The sequence below is a fragment of the Grammomys surdaster genome, unplaced genomic scaffold, assembly GCF_004785775.1.
Source record: "Grammomys surdaster isolate TR1022 unplaced genomic scaffold, NIH_TR_1.0 149, whole genome shotgun sequence".
Taxonomy (NCBI): domain Eukaryota; kingdom Metazoa; phylum Chordata; class Mammalia; order Rodentia; family Muridae; genus Grammomys; species Grammomys surdaster.
The window spans coordinates 1,493,294-1,507,748 of record NW_021604607.1 but is presented as its reverse complement, the minus strand read 5'-3'; the positions used below and the strand labels follow the sequence as shown (position 1 = coordinate 1,507,748).

The window sequence follows — 14,455 nt, the reverse complement described above, 5'->3', positions numbered from 1 at the left end:
GTCTCAAAAAGACAAATAAATATTCTCAGGATAAGGGGGCACTAGGATACCATTTCTAGAAACAATGAGTTTGGTTTCCTTAATTCCTGCATGCTTGAGTTCTAACAAGTATAACAAATTTTTCTGAGTGCCATTAAATAGCATGTCTGATGTGGCCCAATCCACAGTCCCATGCTAAATCACTATGGTGTGCTTCTTGTGAAGCACTGGGCAAAGCTCTTATCTTTGGTACTGTGTTTACTTTCAGAAGTGACGCAGATGGACGAGCAGAAGGCTGTATCTGTGCACTTCCACATAAGCCAAATGCTACTGAGCCTTTTTCTGGGTCTATAACCCTTGGCAGTGTTTGTTTAAGCAAAATGCAGGCAGATCTGAAAAACGAAGGTTTTCACAGACTCAGGTTCTGGATCAAGGCTCACCTTTCATGACATCATGAAATCCATGCAGAGCAGCACCAACATTTGTTAAGACAGAAGTGTAGTTTGTCCAAAGGAGTCCATCTGGCTCTGTACCTAGGAAAAAAAAACCAGTCAGAAGCCCATGAGCATTTCCCTGAGAAACTGACAGTGTGTGTGCATACACAGATACATGGACATACATATACAACACTGAACTCACACACATAATAAACAAAATAAGAAATCAATAAAAATTCAGAAGGAATAGCACAAGTCTGTCATTAGTGAGCCAAGTCTCTCCCCCCACTAGCTCGGTGCAACAGAAATCCCACTCACAACAGACACAGCCCAGCACACAGGCACCCTGCTACTGTCTCCAAGCTAAGGCTGGATTTCTCCTCTTTCTCCCAGCCACTGGCTGCTGAGGCTAAGTTCTAATCAGGTATAGCCAAGAAGTGGGGAGGGGCCCCTTGCTTCACCCACTCTCCTACCTCTGAGATGAAGGCTCTACTTTGACCAAGTGCTGCTGAGAACATTGTGGCCCTTGTCACCCCTGGCAAGCCAAAAAGACCTGATGTTACTGAGATACAACTGTCTCCAACACTTCAACTGTGTCTGAGATTAAGCTCCAGGAAGAAGCAGCAAGGAAGTGATCTCACCTGGGATACATGAGGAAGTTTTCAAGACTATGGTTCTCATATAATAAACTGTGCTGAAAGCACAGAAGAAAGTGGCCAATTCACTGAACCAGACTATAGGTAAGTTCCCACAGTAAAAAGACAGTTCTCTGGTAGTCACAAATCATAAACACTAACCTCAAAAATACTATACCAGCTATTTATATATGTTAACTCTAAAGAAGCCAGTGTTTAATGCCTGTCTTGTAAGTGTTACATGCCCCAAAGCCTTCAGAAAAGCCCAGAGCAACTATCCAGCAATCAGAAGAGCTTAAACCAGGGTCTGATTAAGGAAAGAGAGAATGAAGAATCTCTCAAACCACTGTCATCATGACTGTGCATGCCCAAGGCTGAAGCTCCTGAGCAGCAGCAGGAGTGTGTAAGTCCCAGGCTCCAAAAACTACAGTGCTTACAGAAATGCTATGTTCATGGATCAGAGACCTGAGAAGCAATACTCTCAGTTCCTGGGGCTATTATAACAAAGTACTACAAACAAGAAATTTGCATTATAGAAACCCACAGCTGATGCTACAATTTATAAGAAGCGATCCTGAACAACCAAAACACTCTTGAAAAAGAAGAAAGTAGGAGGCTTACACTTCCTCATCTCAAAACTTACTACAATGCAACAGTCATCAAAATGGTACGTGACTGCACAGGAGATTCAGGAACAACACTGGAGTCCAAGAGTAAACTCCTACACGTATGGTCAACTGACTTTCAATAAGGGTGCAGGTCAATTTACCACAAAGAACTGTCCTCTCAACAGATGGACCTGAGATACTGGGCAGCCACATGAAAAATAGGAGCCAGAGCCTCACCTTGCACCACACACCCAAATAACTCAAAATGGATCAAAGACCTAAGTGTAACAACGAAAACTGCAAAGCTCTTAAAAGAAAACATGTCCTCATAACTTTGGACTTGATAAGGGTTTCTTATATATGAAAAAAAAGTAAGACTCTTCCCCCAAGAGAAAGAAAATAACAGTTAAACAGATAGTTGAGCTTCATCACACTTAAAGATGTCAATGCTTCAAAGCATACTGCAGACATAGTGAAAAACCAAGCCTTAGGGTAGAAGAAAATTCCGGGGATTGCATATCCAACAAGAGACTTGGCTGTAGAATATATAAAGAACTGTTATAACTCAACAACAAGAAAGAAAACAACTGAGTCCAATTTAAAATGAAGAAGAGATCCAAAAAGATGTTTCACCAAAGAAATAAACATACATCTGGCAGGCTGGACAGCAGGGAAGGGCAAGTCAAACCACAGTGAAGAGTCACTTCAGACACACTAGAATGGCTAAGACCAAAGTCTGATAACAACTGTTAGTGCAGGCATGGAAAAATTTAACCCTCACATATTGTTGGCAGGAAAGCAAAATGCTGCTTTGGAAAATGGTCTTGGTAACTCCTCAAATAGTTCAACAGAGTCACCATCTGACCTAGCGGGTCTGCTCCTAGGTACAGAAGTGTGTTAGCAGACCAGAGAATGAAAAGGTAAGCCCACATAAAAGCTTGTATGTTAATGTCTGTAGCATCACTGTCCTTAATAGTCAAACAATAGTACATTTTTGATGATGTACACGTACTATTTGGTACGTTTAAACAATGGAATAGAATTCTGCTATAAGAAGGTATGGAATGTGATACATGCTCTACATTTTGCATCAGTCTTGTAAGCTTTATTGCGTGAAAACTAACGAACATATCCAACTACATATAATGGTTCCATTTGTTAATATGGAGACAGGAAATAGAGAAGTAGCCGCTTGAAGCTGCACAGGAGGAACAGCAGATTCGGAAGCAATAGCTAAATAACAACGAAATTGTGTAAAATGGTGTGCACTGCAGAGGGGCAGCATGAGTAGCGTCATGAGTACACTGAAAGCTACTGAGCAGGACCTTAAGTGGGAAAACTGTGCAGTAGGTAACTGAGAGCACAAACAACAAAAACAAATGCTTTTCTTATGCTGTCACTTGTATGCTGGAAGAGTCCCTCTCTCCTTCCCTTCTCCTCCCTCCCACCTTTAAAGCCCAAGCTGTAAAGGAATGCAGGAAACTAGAATCCTTCTGCCTCAGCTTCCTGGGTTCTAGGACCACAGATGTACCCAGCTAAAACCATAGCATTCTTAAAAACTTCTCTGAAACTGAAGTTCTCAGTGATTTCCTCAGTATTTTTCTCTAATTAAGCCAAAGGAAAACAATCCACAACTTTAAAAGCTCCCATGTGCTGTGACTGCTATCAAATGGCCATGATGTCCCTGTGGCTCCCTTAGTGAAGTGGTTATTACATTCACCCTATAAACAGTGATGGTTCGCCCTTCTCTAGTTAAGAAAAAAAGGAGAGAAAGGGAATTCATATTTAATGCATGCTTAATGACCAATAGTTTATTTATCTTAACTTTATAACACAATACTCAAATTCATTTACCCTTCAATTCCCTAACTCTAGCTCACTGAACACAGGGTTTTCAGCCCCCAGACCTTCTGTTCTGCCCAATCTCCCGAGCTGAAGCACACCCTTTCCAGCTTCTGTGCTCTTCAGTCCTTCCAGCCGAGCCATGCGACTCGGTCTCACTTACTTGGCAAGGCAAGGAGAGTGACATATGTCTGCAGCTTTTCAAACATGGCTGTCATCCTCTTCATGTCCTGGGACAGCTCCAGGTTCCTGGCTCTCAATGCAGGTGTGCAAAGGGAAGATTCACTTTCTTCTTCTAAACTAGGAGCAGCAGAGTTCAAAGGTGAGCATCCTGGATGACTTTCTTTTCTTGTTTTTTTGATACACAGTTTTTCTGTGTAGCTCTATTTGTCCTGGAACTTGTTCTGTAGACCAGGCTGGCCCGAAACTTAGAAATCTGCCTGCCTCTGCCTCTGGATTAAAGGTGTGTGCCACTATGCCTGGCTTCCTTTTTTCTTTTATAAAAAATATTTTGTCTAAATGTTTAGATAGATAGATAGATAGATAGATAGATAGATAGATAGATAGATAGGCAAGCAGACAGACAGACACCCCCACACATACCCCCTCACAATTTTTGTCTAAATGCTTTGCCTGCATGTATATCTATGTACCACTTGTGTGTCTGGTTCATGAAGATGCCAGAAGAGGTTTAATATGCCCTGGAACTGGAGTTATGGGTGGTTGTGAGCTACCATGTGGAAACTAGAAATCACACTCAGGTGCTCTAGAAGAACAGAATGTGCTCTTAACTGCTGAGCCACATCTCCAGCAGGAAAGTAATGTATCGTGAAGTATTAAAATTATTTTTTGGAAAATTTCTTTGTGTGAATGCACACACCTCTGCATCAATATGGCAGTCAGAAGGCCATCTGCAGGAGTGAGTTCTCTCCTTCCACCTCATGAGCTCAAGAGCCGAACAGCAGAAGTCTTTACTTACTCAGCCACCCTCTGGACTGTATGACAGTCTTAAAAATAGGTGTGTGTCACTTGGTTTCTCACCATGATCTCTCACAGGACTTTGAAAGTCAAACAGTTCCAAGAAACAAAAGCAAAATTGTCCCATTTCCCTATGGATTTGGATGAAAACTGATAAACATTTGGATGAAAACAGTGTAAGATGAGAGAAGGCATGAAGGAGAACCAGGCTGCCTCTGTGCAGCTGACACCAGTGGCACAGCTGCTCTGTAAACCACAGTTTGTGATAACAGCAGACAGAGCTGGGCATTCCCACGTCTGGAAAGTGGGTGTAGGAACATGGAGGTCTGCCTTGCTTTTTTTTTTCTGCTCTATGTAAATGAGTTGGTTAGTTCAGTAATACATAGAACCTTTGCTAGGGGAAAACTTTAAATTATTGTAGAAGACATTTCATTTAACTGAACTCCTAAAGAGAACTGATTAAATCAAAACTGGCATTGCTGCTATTATAGTCTCACATTTAAATGTCCTTAATATTATCAAGAATATACTTTACCATTTTCAACTTTAAGTAGGTACTTTAACTATCAAGTTCTTTAAATGTGGCTCCTTAATAATGTTTATTTAACAACGTGTAGTAATCAAGTAAAAAGGTTCATACAAAACTAGAAAACATCCAAAGCTTACAGTCTCACTATTGGGGCAGCAAGGTGGCTTCCGGTGATCTAGGGCCATGCAGCCAAACTCTGTTTCCCACCCTCAAAACAAAACAACAAAACCTAGAAAAGTTAACATGGAGACATGATTCCATCTCCTCCCTCCCTGTTCCCTTGTCATCTGCTTTATTCAATTCTGCTCCCAAAGTGGTTATTTAAAAAGAGTTGGGCCAGCAAGATAGCACAGCAGGTAAGGGCATTTTCGATCAAGAGAGAGAGCAAGTACTTTAAGATAAAATCATGAAGAGCTAGACAGGCACACCTTTAACCCCAGCAGAAGCAGAGGCAAGCAGGTCTCTGTGAGGTCACTGGTCTGTTCTATACAGTGAGATCCAGGTTGGCCAAGGCTACATAGTGAGACTGCCTCAAGTAGACAGGCAGGCAGGCAGGCAGGCAGGCAGGCAGAGAGGGATAGCATAGGTAGGTAGGTAGGTAGGTAGGTAGATAAATAGATATCATAAAAATGTATAGCCATAGATGCTGATTGATTGATAGATGATAGATAGATAGATAGATAGATAGATCGGTAGATAGATAAATAGACAGACAGATAGACAGACAGATAGATATCATGAAGTGTATTGCCATGTAAAATAACAAATTCTTTCAATGATTTAGTTTTGGCTCCCTTGTTTATGTTTTGTTTTCTGAGACAGTCTTTGCTGTGCTGCACACTGACCTAGAATTTATAATCCTCCTGCCCATTTCCCTGGAGTGGGACTCAGGATATACATTGCCAAGCTGGCTTTGCAATGCTTCTGAAACACAATGTTCTCAAACAAGCCACACTAGTACTGTCTATTCTGTTTTAAAGGGTTTTTTAAAGATTAATTTATTCATGTATTTTATATATATATATATATATGAGTGCTCTGTTTTTACACACACTAAAGAGGGAATCAAATCTATACAGACGGTTGTGAGTCACCATGTGATGGCTGGGAATTAAACTCAGGATCACTGGAAGAGCAGCCAAGTGCTCTTAACTGCTGAGCCATCTCTCTAGCCCCTGTCTTAAGTGTTTAAAACTTCTCATATGCACAAACCTTAGCATTTGCTTACCCAAATACCTGGATAGCTTAGAATTCAGAATTAAGATGTCACATAAAAGGTATTAATTCTTAAAAATAAAACCCTACTTTTAAAATATCAAAAATTAACTTATATAGTTTCTAATTTTGTGCTATTTCATATGTCAAGAATTTTTTTGCCATTGTATTATTCCTTAATTTAAAAAAAATAAAGATTTAGGTGAAACAGAAAGCTTTGTAGTTTTAGATCAAATATCAAAGTATTACAACTCGCCAGGTGGGCCTGATGTATACCTTAATCACCATTCAGAAAGCTGAGGCAGGTGGATCTCTATAAATTCAAGGTCAGGCTAGCCTACATTGCAAGCTCTAGCCAGTCAAGACTACATAAGGAGAGCTTGTTTCAAAACAAATAAACAAAAAAGTATTAAAAGTTATAAGCATTTTATCAAATTTCCAGTACATTTCTATGCCTTTCTAGAAATTTAACGTGGATATTAAAAGTTGTTGAATATTTAAGGTGGAATATTTAGGTCCACAGAGTATAAAGATTTTACTTGGTAATTCAAATAAGCCTATGATAATAACAATAAAAAGATATCATTTCAAAAATAGCTAAGGATAAAGATTCAAATGCAGATGTTAAATATTCTAATTCCCATCTAGACATTAACAACAAAGGAATAATAAAAACTCAAAGCTAAAATGTATCTTCCAAAAACTGTGTCACTCCCAATTACTGAATCCAGTGCTTATGACTAGAAGGCACTGAAAACCACAGCTGACTGAGAACTCAGACTTGGAGCAAAAGGTCCAGACAGATGCAAAGTGTGCTGTTACTATTTATTAACTCCAGGGCAAGTCAGGTCCCTGCAGCTTCCCAAGCTCCCTGGCCGCTAGGGGGATGAATACCTTTTTAATTGATAAGGAAGGATCTTCCTCAGGAAGCGCACATAAGAAGTTAGATGATCTGAAAACATTTTCAACTTCACAGTTGTCTCCTGGATAAAAAAGTAATTTCAGAGGTAAAAGTGCTTCTGGCCAATAAGATTTCCCATTTCCTGTTGTAAAACAAGGAGGAAAATTACCAGAACAGTCACAGTGTCCTCTGTGATGCTCTCGAATATATGCAGCATTCCTTCCTCCAGGGGGCGGACATACGATGCATTCTCATGAAGGTATTGGGAGAACTGAAAAGAGAAAAGCATTTGAATGAATTCACTGGAAGATGAGCATCAGCAGGCAGGAGGTGGACTGGAAGTGTGTTAACTCACTTCTGGAAAGCCCCTCTACAGACCCAGATAATACCCCGTCGTCCTCATCCCAATCTGAATCAAGTTCTCATCCCAATCTGAATCCAGGAAGCTGAGGGATGACAGGATGAACAGTCACAGCACAGCACAGACAGTGAGAACACAGAGGGCAAGCATCCCTGAGCACTCCTGGCAGCTCAGCAGGGGTCCCAGTGAGAAAAAAACGAAAGAGAAGGGCTGACTCTTTTATGTTCCTTAGTGTTCAAAACAAGCTGGCCTAGCAGCTTTTCATTTTACTCTATACACTATTCAAGGCTAACAAATTCCAGAACTGAAATCAAGCTGAGTTAAAATGTTTGTTATCATCACTGATATTGGCATGCAAACACAGCACAGTAGCATATAGCATATGCTTAGCATTTGTGAGTCTCTGGGTTAAATCCAACATGGGGGGGGGGTCCCACTATATTTTAGACAATTTAGAAACAAAGGGCCATCTAGATATGTTTGAACTCCTGCTTATAGACATGTACTACTGTCTTGTCTTCCATAATACTCAGGTGGGAACTGTCAGCTCAAGCACTCCGGGGTCCACTGCACACATCTGTAAACTATGAGTCCTCCACTACTTTACAACTCTAGAAATGACTTTACACATTTTGGCCATCTTTTAGCAAAAGGTTTCCAAACCTTCAATATTATACTTTCTAGGTAAATCAGAACAGAAAATGAAATACTGAGAAATGCATGAATTCTTCAAAATAATGAGGTGTTCTGGACAAATTAAAATTGCACAAGTTCCTCTTATGAGCTTCAGTAGACTTGGGAATGAGAACTGGTAAGCCAAGCAGTGCTGAGACACAAGGACGGAAATGGCGAACTTCTACCAAGTGCTCAGTACATGCCAGCCACTTAGTACTTCATGGTACTCATGGATCTGTGAAATGGGCATGCCCCTTTTAAGGATGAGGAATGAACACAGAGGGATGTAAGTAAAGCTTCAAGATTGACACAACATAATAGAGCAAGAGTAGGAACCCAACAAGTACAACCGCAGAGTCTAGGGCCTGGCTAAATCAGTAGGCATTTGGGGTATCTGTAGACATGAGTATATCCAACCCTAGAAGTGCTACACTATGTGCACGTGGCACATGCTCTCTCTCTCTCTCCCTCTCTGTCTTTGTCTCTCTCTCTGTCTCTCTCTTGGAAGAGTCCTACAAAGTAGAAAAGCATGGCTGATCACAGGTCACATTGTAAGTCCCGCAGAGGACTTCCATCTGCAGCAAGACCCTTTACTTCCCTTGTGTGTAAGCTGGCCTCAGTGACAGCCATGCACTCCTGCCTTTGAACACTACCCACTCATACTGTTTTCTTTTTCTTTTCTTTTTCTTTTTTTTTTCTTTTTTGGTTTTTCGAGACAGGGTTTCTCTGTGTAGCCCTGGCTGTCCTGGAACTCACTCTGTAGACCAGGCTGGCCTCGAACTCAGAAATCCGCCTGCCTCTGCCTCCCAAGTGCTGGGATTAAAGACATACGCCACCGCCCGGCTTCATACTGTTTTCAATGTGACCAAAATCACAGTAGGAATGCCAATAGGGCTAGACAAGGGTCTCAGAAGACTACAGCTTCTATGTCTTTTGAAGCAAATGCCCTAAGGGATGTTAGGTGCGTGCCATGTCATGAGATCATCAAACACCCCCCAGAGCAGGGCACTTGAGGAACAGGCTTTAAGACTCCCTCTAGCACTAACTTACCAGGCTTGTGAATAAACCAATCTCAGCTGCCTGAGGTAAATCCCCTAGCCAGTGACTCCTTCAGTGATTGCAGCCCCAGTGACAGGGAGCCACAAACTCCCTAGTCTGCTGACCAAGAAACCAGGGGACACCCAATGTCTGCTGTTTGAAACTACTATGCCCAGGGTATCTTACTGTCCAGTCCTACAAATTGGATATACTAATTAGCATTGTTTTTAGCTAAATAAAATCTTGCAGATGTCTTTATATCCTTTTTGGAATTACCTGGGTAGGCAGGCAAAATCTTTGGTCAAAAGAAAGCACAGAAACTGAGGAAAGTAGCAAGCAAATCTCCTCTATGCTCAGTTCAGTCGCGCCGACCCTGAAGAGCCACCATACTCAACTGACTATGCCCTGTCCCACAAGATCCCTCAGCAGAAGGAAGGAGCAGGCAGGGTGCAGTGGCTGCCTGGCCCAAAGACAGATTCATAGCAACTGCACACAGGATAGAAACATGCCAGCCAATCAGCCCTCCCAGCAATAAAATGGAAACATCCATTTGTGCCAACGCTGTCAAAAAGCTGCATAGGCCTCAGTAAGGGAAAGTCTCTGCCCTAGCCTACCCTCCAGGCCTCCAGGACAGCCTCTTTGCTCTCCTGGCCTTCATCCCATCCCTCCTCCCCAGGGACTTCATATTCCACTCAGAGAAGTTCACACAACAACCCCTCCATCAGCCCCCAAGGTCAACCCCTACCAACCATGCTTTCCTCCTCCACAGTTCCAGCCACATAGCTCCTTCTGGGAGTTGAAATAAACAAACAAAAACAACAATCCCTCTCCTCTTCCTCCCCTCAAATCCCCCTGAATCTTCAAGGTTCTCAGATGAGAGCAGTACGCATCTCCCTGGCCCACTGGTTCCCACTTACATGCCACACTGGATGCTGGCCACTTGCTCCATTGCTCAGTCAGTGTGTCCCTTGATGGCTGACTCTGCAGTCTCCTGATAACTCCTCTAGCGAGAATTTTGTAACACCCTGCATTTGCCATAGTTGGTTTTCACGAAGACCATGAGTTGTGATTTCTTCCTCATCTCCCACAATACTTGGCTAATACACACTAGTAGTTTAGAAAGAATTCCCTATTCGTGGTCCCCATTTGTCTATCGCAACAAAAGGCATTGTGAGTATTTACCTTCTGATTCAATGGCGATATAGTGTCTATGGCTGAATCAACAGGGAAAATCTGAATCCTCTGTTCTGTATAGGTGTGAAAGTTCAGAAGAGCCGGCACAAGATCCTGAACAAAAGCCAGGGCCTGCCCAGCTATATCTCGCATCTTCAGCTTTAAAATGCAAGGTACACATGGTCAAACAGTTGTTTTAAAGCACTTGAACCCCAGGGAGACCACGAAGGTCTACATCCACTTGTTCCCACTTGGATCTCGGTGCCCTCCTGTCCAAGTTAACTTAGGAAGCCTGCTACTCTAAGCAAAAGCCTGGCTCAGAAAGGGTGATGTCCCATAATTCAATTCTAATATGAGAAAATAAAAAAAAATATTTAAAAAATCAGTAGTACTACTATGTTGGCACATGCCTTTAATTCCAGCACCTGGAAGGCAGAGGCGGGGGATCTCTTTGAGTTCGAGGCCAGCCTGATCTACAAACTAAGTTCCAAGCCAGCCAAAGATATGTAGTGAGATACTGTTTCAATAAAATAAAATCATCAGTAGTAGTACTAGGTAAAGGTGCTTGTCACCAGTGCTGCCAAGCCTGCTGATCAGAGTCCAGGTCGCAGTAGAAGGAGAAAATAAGACTCCTACAAGGTGTCCTCGGGCCTCCACATATAAGCTCTCCCCCCAGTAATGTACAAAATAAATCAAAAATTTAAAACTCTGTAGCACCTGAACTCAATAAGAGCAGTTCACACAGTTTCAAGCAATGAACGAGAGTAATTTCCGAGCTGGCACATGCGGCAGAGCAGACACTAACTTTACTTAGTGGGTGGGGCGCTGTATGCGTGGCTGAGGCCAAGCACACACACTTTACCTGGTGTCGCCTATTGTGCAAGGGAACGTTGAGAGCGTTGTACAGATTATACTCTACAAGACAAAAGGGCAACCGTTAGAGTGCATCTCAGTCTTCACAAGAGGAGAAACTGCAAAGTCAGCTTCCTCAGACCCCACAACCACAGCACAGGGGGCAGCATGGACAGGGAATGTGGCTTCTCAGAGAAGTAGTAATTGTTTCCTCTTTAACTCCTGCAGCTCTTGGGGCCCCAAGATTCCTTACAGAGGCCTTCGATGTCCCTGCTGTTGTCAATGTCAGCCATTGTACAAGAACCCTGGCTAGACTGCCACACTGACCTTTAAACATCGTTTCCCTGACAGAACCAAAATTTCAAATCCACCACAGCCTGCTGCTGCTGCTGCTGGTCCCAACAGCTCACTGCTCTTTCCTGGATGGTTCAGTCTCTTCTAACCTCTTCACTGCCTCAGGTGTTGCCCAATGCCAGGCAACACATTGCTTGTAGCTGTTTCTAATGCCTGTCACCTCCCTCCAGCATGCCAGTCACTCAGCCAGTCACAAGTCATCTGCAAGTCCCTGTGCCTTTTCACCAAGGCTCTCTAAGTGAGCACTGCTGTCACTCAGTCATGTGGGCCCAGCTTGCTTGCTCTGACCTTCCCTCAGCACCTCTGCCTTCTCTCAGTCCCCCTGGAACCTTGCTTCTTGTCTCTCTGATGCTGGTCTATCACTTCAAAAATGTTCTTTGTTAACACCAGAGGCAGGTCTGCTGCATTAGTCAACATAACTCCAGTGGAGCCTTCAACTGTGCCAGGAAATCAATGTCCTCCCCTGCTGTCTGCTAGGACCAGGCCAAAGTGAAAGTAATTTTTAAAAAGAAAATATCTGTGTGTATGAGTGTGACTATGTATATCACACATGTGCAGGTGTCTAATAAGGCAAGATGAAGGGTTCAGACTTCCCAGAGCTGATGTTTGCCTGAGGTAGGTGGGTGCTAGGAGTCAAACTCAGGACTTCCGCAAGAGAAGCACATGCTCTTGACTGCTAAGCCAGCCATATCTCCAGCCTGACAGTGCTCTCAAACTCCCCAACTCCACCTCAGAGGTTGAAGTCCACAGCTCAGCTAATCTTCTTCTGGGCTCTGTAGCAACAGTTCCTCCGAACTGACTGAGAGACCTAGTATATCTCTTCCTCTTCATTCTATTCCTCCCCCCTCTCTTTTTCTCCCTCTCTCCCCAACCCCATACTCTCTCTCCACCCCCACTCCACACCCAGATAGAGCCTTTCTATGTATCCCAGGCTAGTCTCAAACCTGCCCTGTCAGAGCCTCAGGCTTCCGGTGCTGCTATAACAGGAGACATGTAACAGACATGCATGCAGCCCATACCCAGCCCTCCATCCTTTACCTATCCCATAACTGATCCTCTCTGCCCTCACCCACTTCTTTGCTCCCACTGGCTTGATAAAACATCACTTTGTCAGTCCCCTAACATCTATCTACCTCTGAGTCCTGTGCTAGCAACTGGTTGGACATGGAAGCCCTTCCCTCAAAAATTACTAGGCCTCTCAAAGTCACAAGATCCAATCAGCAGGCTCATCTGCCTTTCCACAGTCACTGTCTCCGACATCCCAACAGCAGGTGCAGCAATGAGCACCATCACCTGCTGGGAACACTCCCTTCATGAAAATCCGCAGTTTCCCTGGGTTTCCCTGGCCTTTCTCTACTTCAGCCCCTCACTGCCCATCACTGCCCATCAGTGAGATGGGAGCTCACCAAGGGCCCAGCACAGGCTCCTCACTCTGTATGTCCTTGCTCCCCAGGCCCACACAGTACTCACTGGGGCCAGCAGAGCCAGTATGCTTCTCTCCTGAGCCATGTGAAATAGTCAACCACAAAGTTAAGCCTTTCCATCAGCCGAAGCCAAGGTGCACCTCACTATTCACATCCTGCTCCAACCTCTATAAACATCTCCATAGACATCTCCCAGAGGCCCAGGCGTCAGAGGCATGGTTGACATTTTATTGTGCTATTGTGGGGGGGACCGTTCTGGTGAGACCCCATGCAGGGAGTTACATCACTGACAAAGTGCTCTGCAGAGCAATATGGGAACCTCAGCCCCTTCCTGTCTCTGCTTCCCTGTTGCCCTTTCCTGTGCCACCACCAGGGCCTCTGCCTTACCACAGGCCCCTAATCAGCACATCTGATCCACAAACCCACACCCCTGAGACTGTGAGGCCAAATCAACCTTCCCTCTTTTTGATTGACAACTTCAAGTGGTTTTGTCAACAGAAAGCTACCCATCTGCCTTTTACTTCTGTCTACTGCAGCGTCATCTTCACGTTGTACTGCCCCTCCCCCTCTCTCGCCTCCCCTTAACCACCGGTCTGTACTTTCCTCTTCCACAAGACCCTCAATACCTCCCTGCTCACCCAGCAGGTGAGCACACCAGAACTCTCCCTTCTCCCACTCTCTGCTCCAGATCAATGGTGTGGGTCCCAGGACAAGGCGTCACTCAACTCTCCTTCAAGCTCCCTAAATAAGTCCTAAGTCCTTACCCTAGAATTTACTGGCCATTGCTCCTCATACCCCATGACCTGAGCCTACTGCCACAGTTAACTACTGTTCCTGAGACAGCATGGCAGTTCTCATCCCATGTATTACACTCTCTGAAATTCCCTGCTTCTCTTCCCTCTATTCTTCCCTGCCTCCTCAAAAACAAACAAACAAACAAAACAAAAACTGGCTCTTTCGTTCAGGTCTAGATACTTCCTCTGAGAAGGTTCCTCTAAGCACACACAAGAATGAGTGCCCCTTCCCTCGCTACTCCAAGTGGTTCTAGATGGCAGTCAAGTCTAAACATCTAAAAACAACCCATAGATGATGTGACAATAATCTAAAACTGGGGGACAAGTAGTACTGAAAAAGGAAGGATAAGTGCATACGAACCAAAAGTTACAATATCTTATCATTAACTGATACAAAGAATATCAAGGAAATGACCACCAGGCTTCACAGCCCAGCCAGGGTGCGCTGACACCGTTCGTTCGAATTAGTGTGGAAGCTGGAGACAGGCGCTGGTTACATGGGGAAATTTAGGCTTTTGATACAGAAATGGTCTATGCTGATTTTAATCATTTCATGTTTTTGTGTGTCTCGCCTGCATAAACAATTAGTCACAAAAACAATTACAGTGCACGTGTGTGCCACGTGCATGTCCGCAGCATCAGACGCCTTGGAGCTGGAAT

General features: G+C 43.8%; 1 protein-coding gene across 1 annotated transcript in view; it reads right to left on the bottom strand.

Annotated features, from left to right (window-relative positions):
- Ppp1r21 (protein phosphatase 1 regulatory subunit 21) overlaps positions 1-14,455 on the bottom strand; it is a 60,084-nt gene that overhangs the window by 23,368 nt on the left and 22,261 nt on the right. The window contains exons 8-13 of the mRNA XM_028765093.1: positions 11,234-11,286; positions 10,381-10,530; positions 7,294-7,395; positions 7,118-7,206; positions 3,665-3,801; positions 420-512 (exon numbers count right to left, since the gene is read on the bottom strand). Coding sequence (XP_028620926.1) covers positions 420-512; positions 3,665-3,801; positions 7,118-7,206; positions 7,294-7,395; positions 10,381-10,530; positions 11,234-11,286 — 624 coding nt within the window. The remainder of the gene's footprint in view (positions 1-419; positions 513-3,664; positions 3,802-7,117; positions 7,207-7,293; positions 7,396-10,380; positions 10,531-11,233; positions 11,287-14,455) is intronic.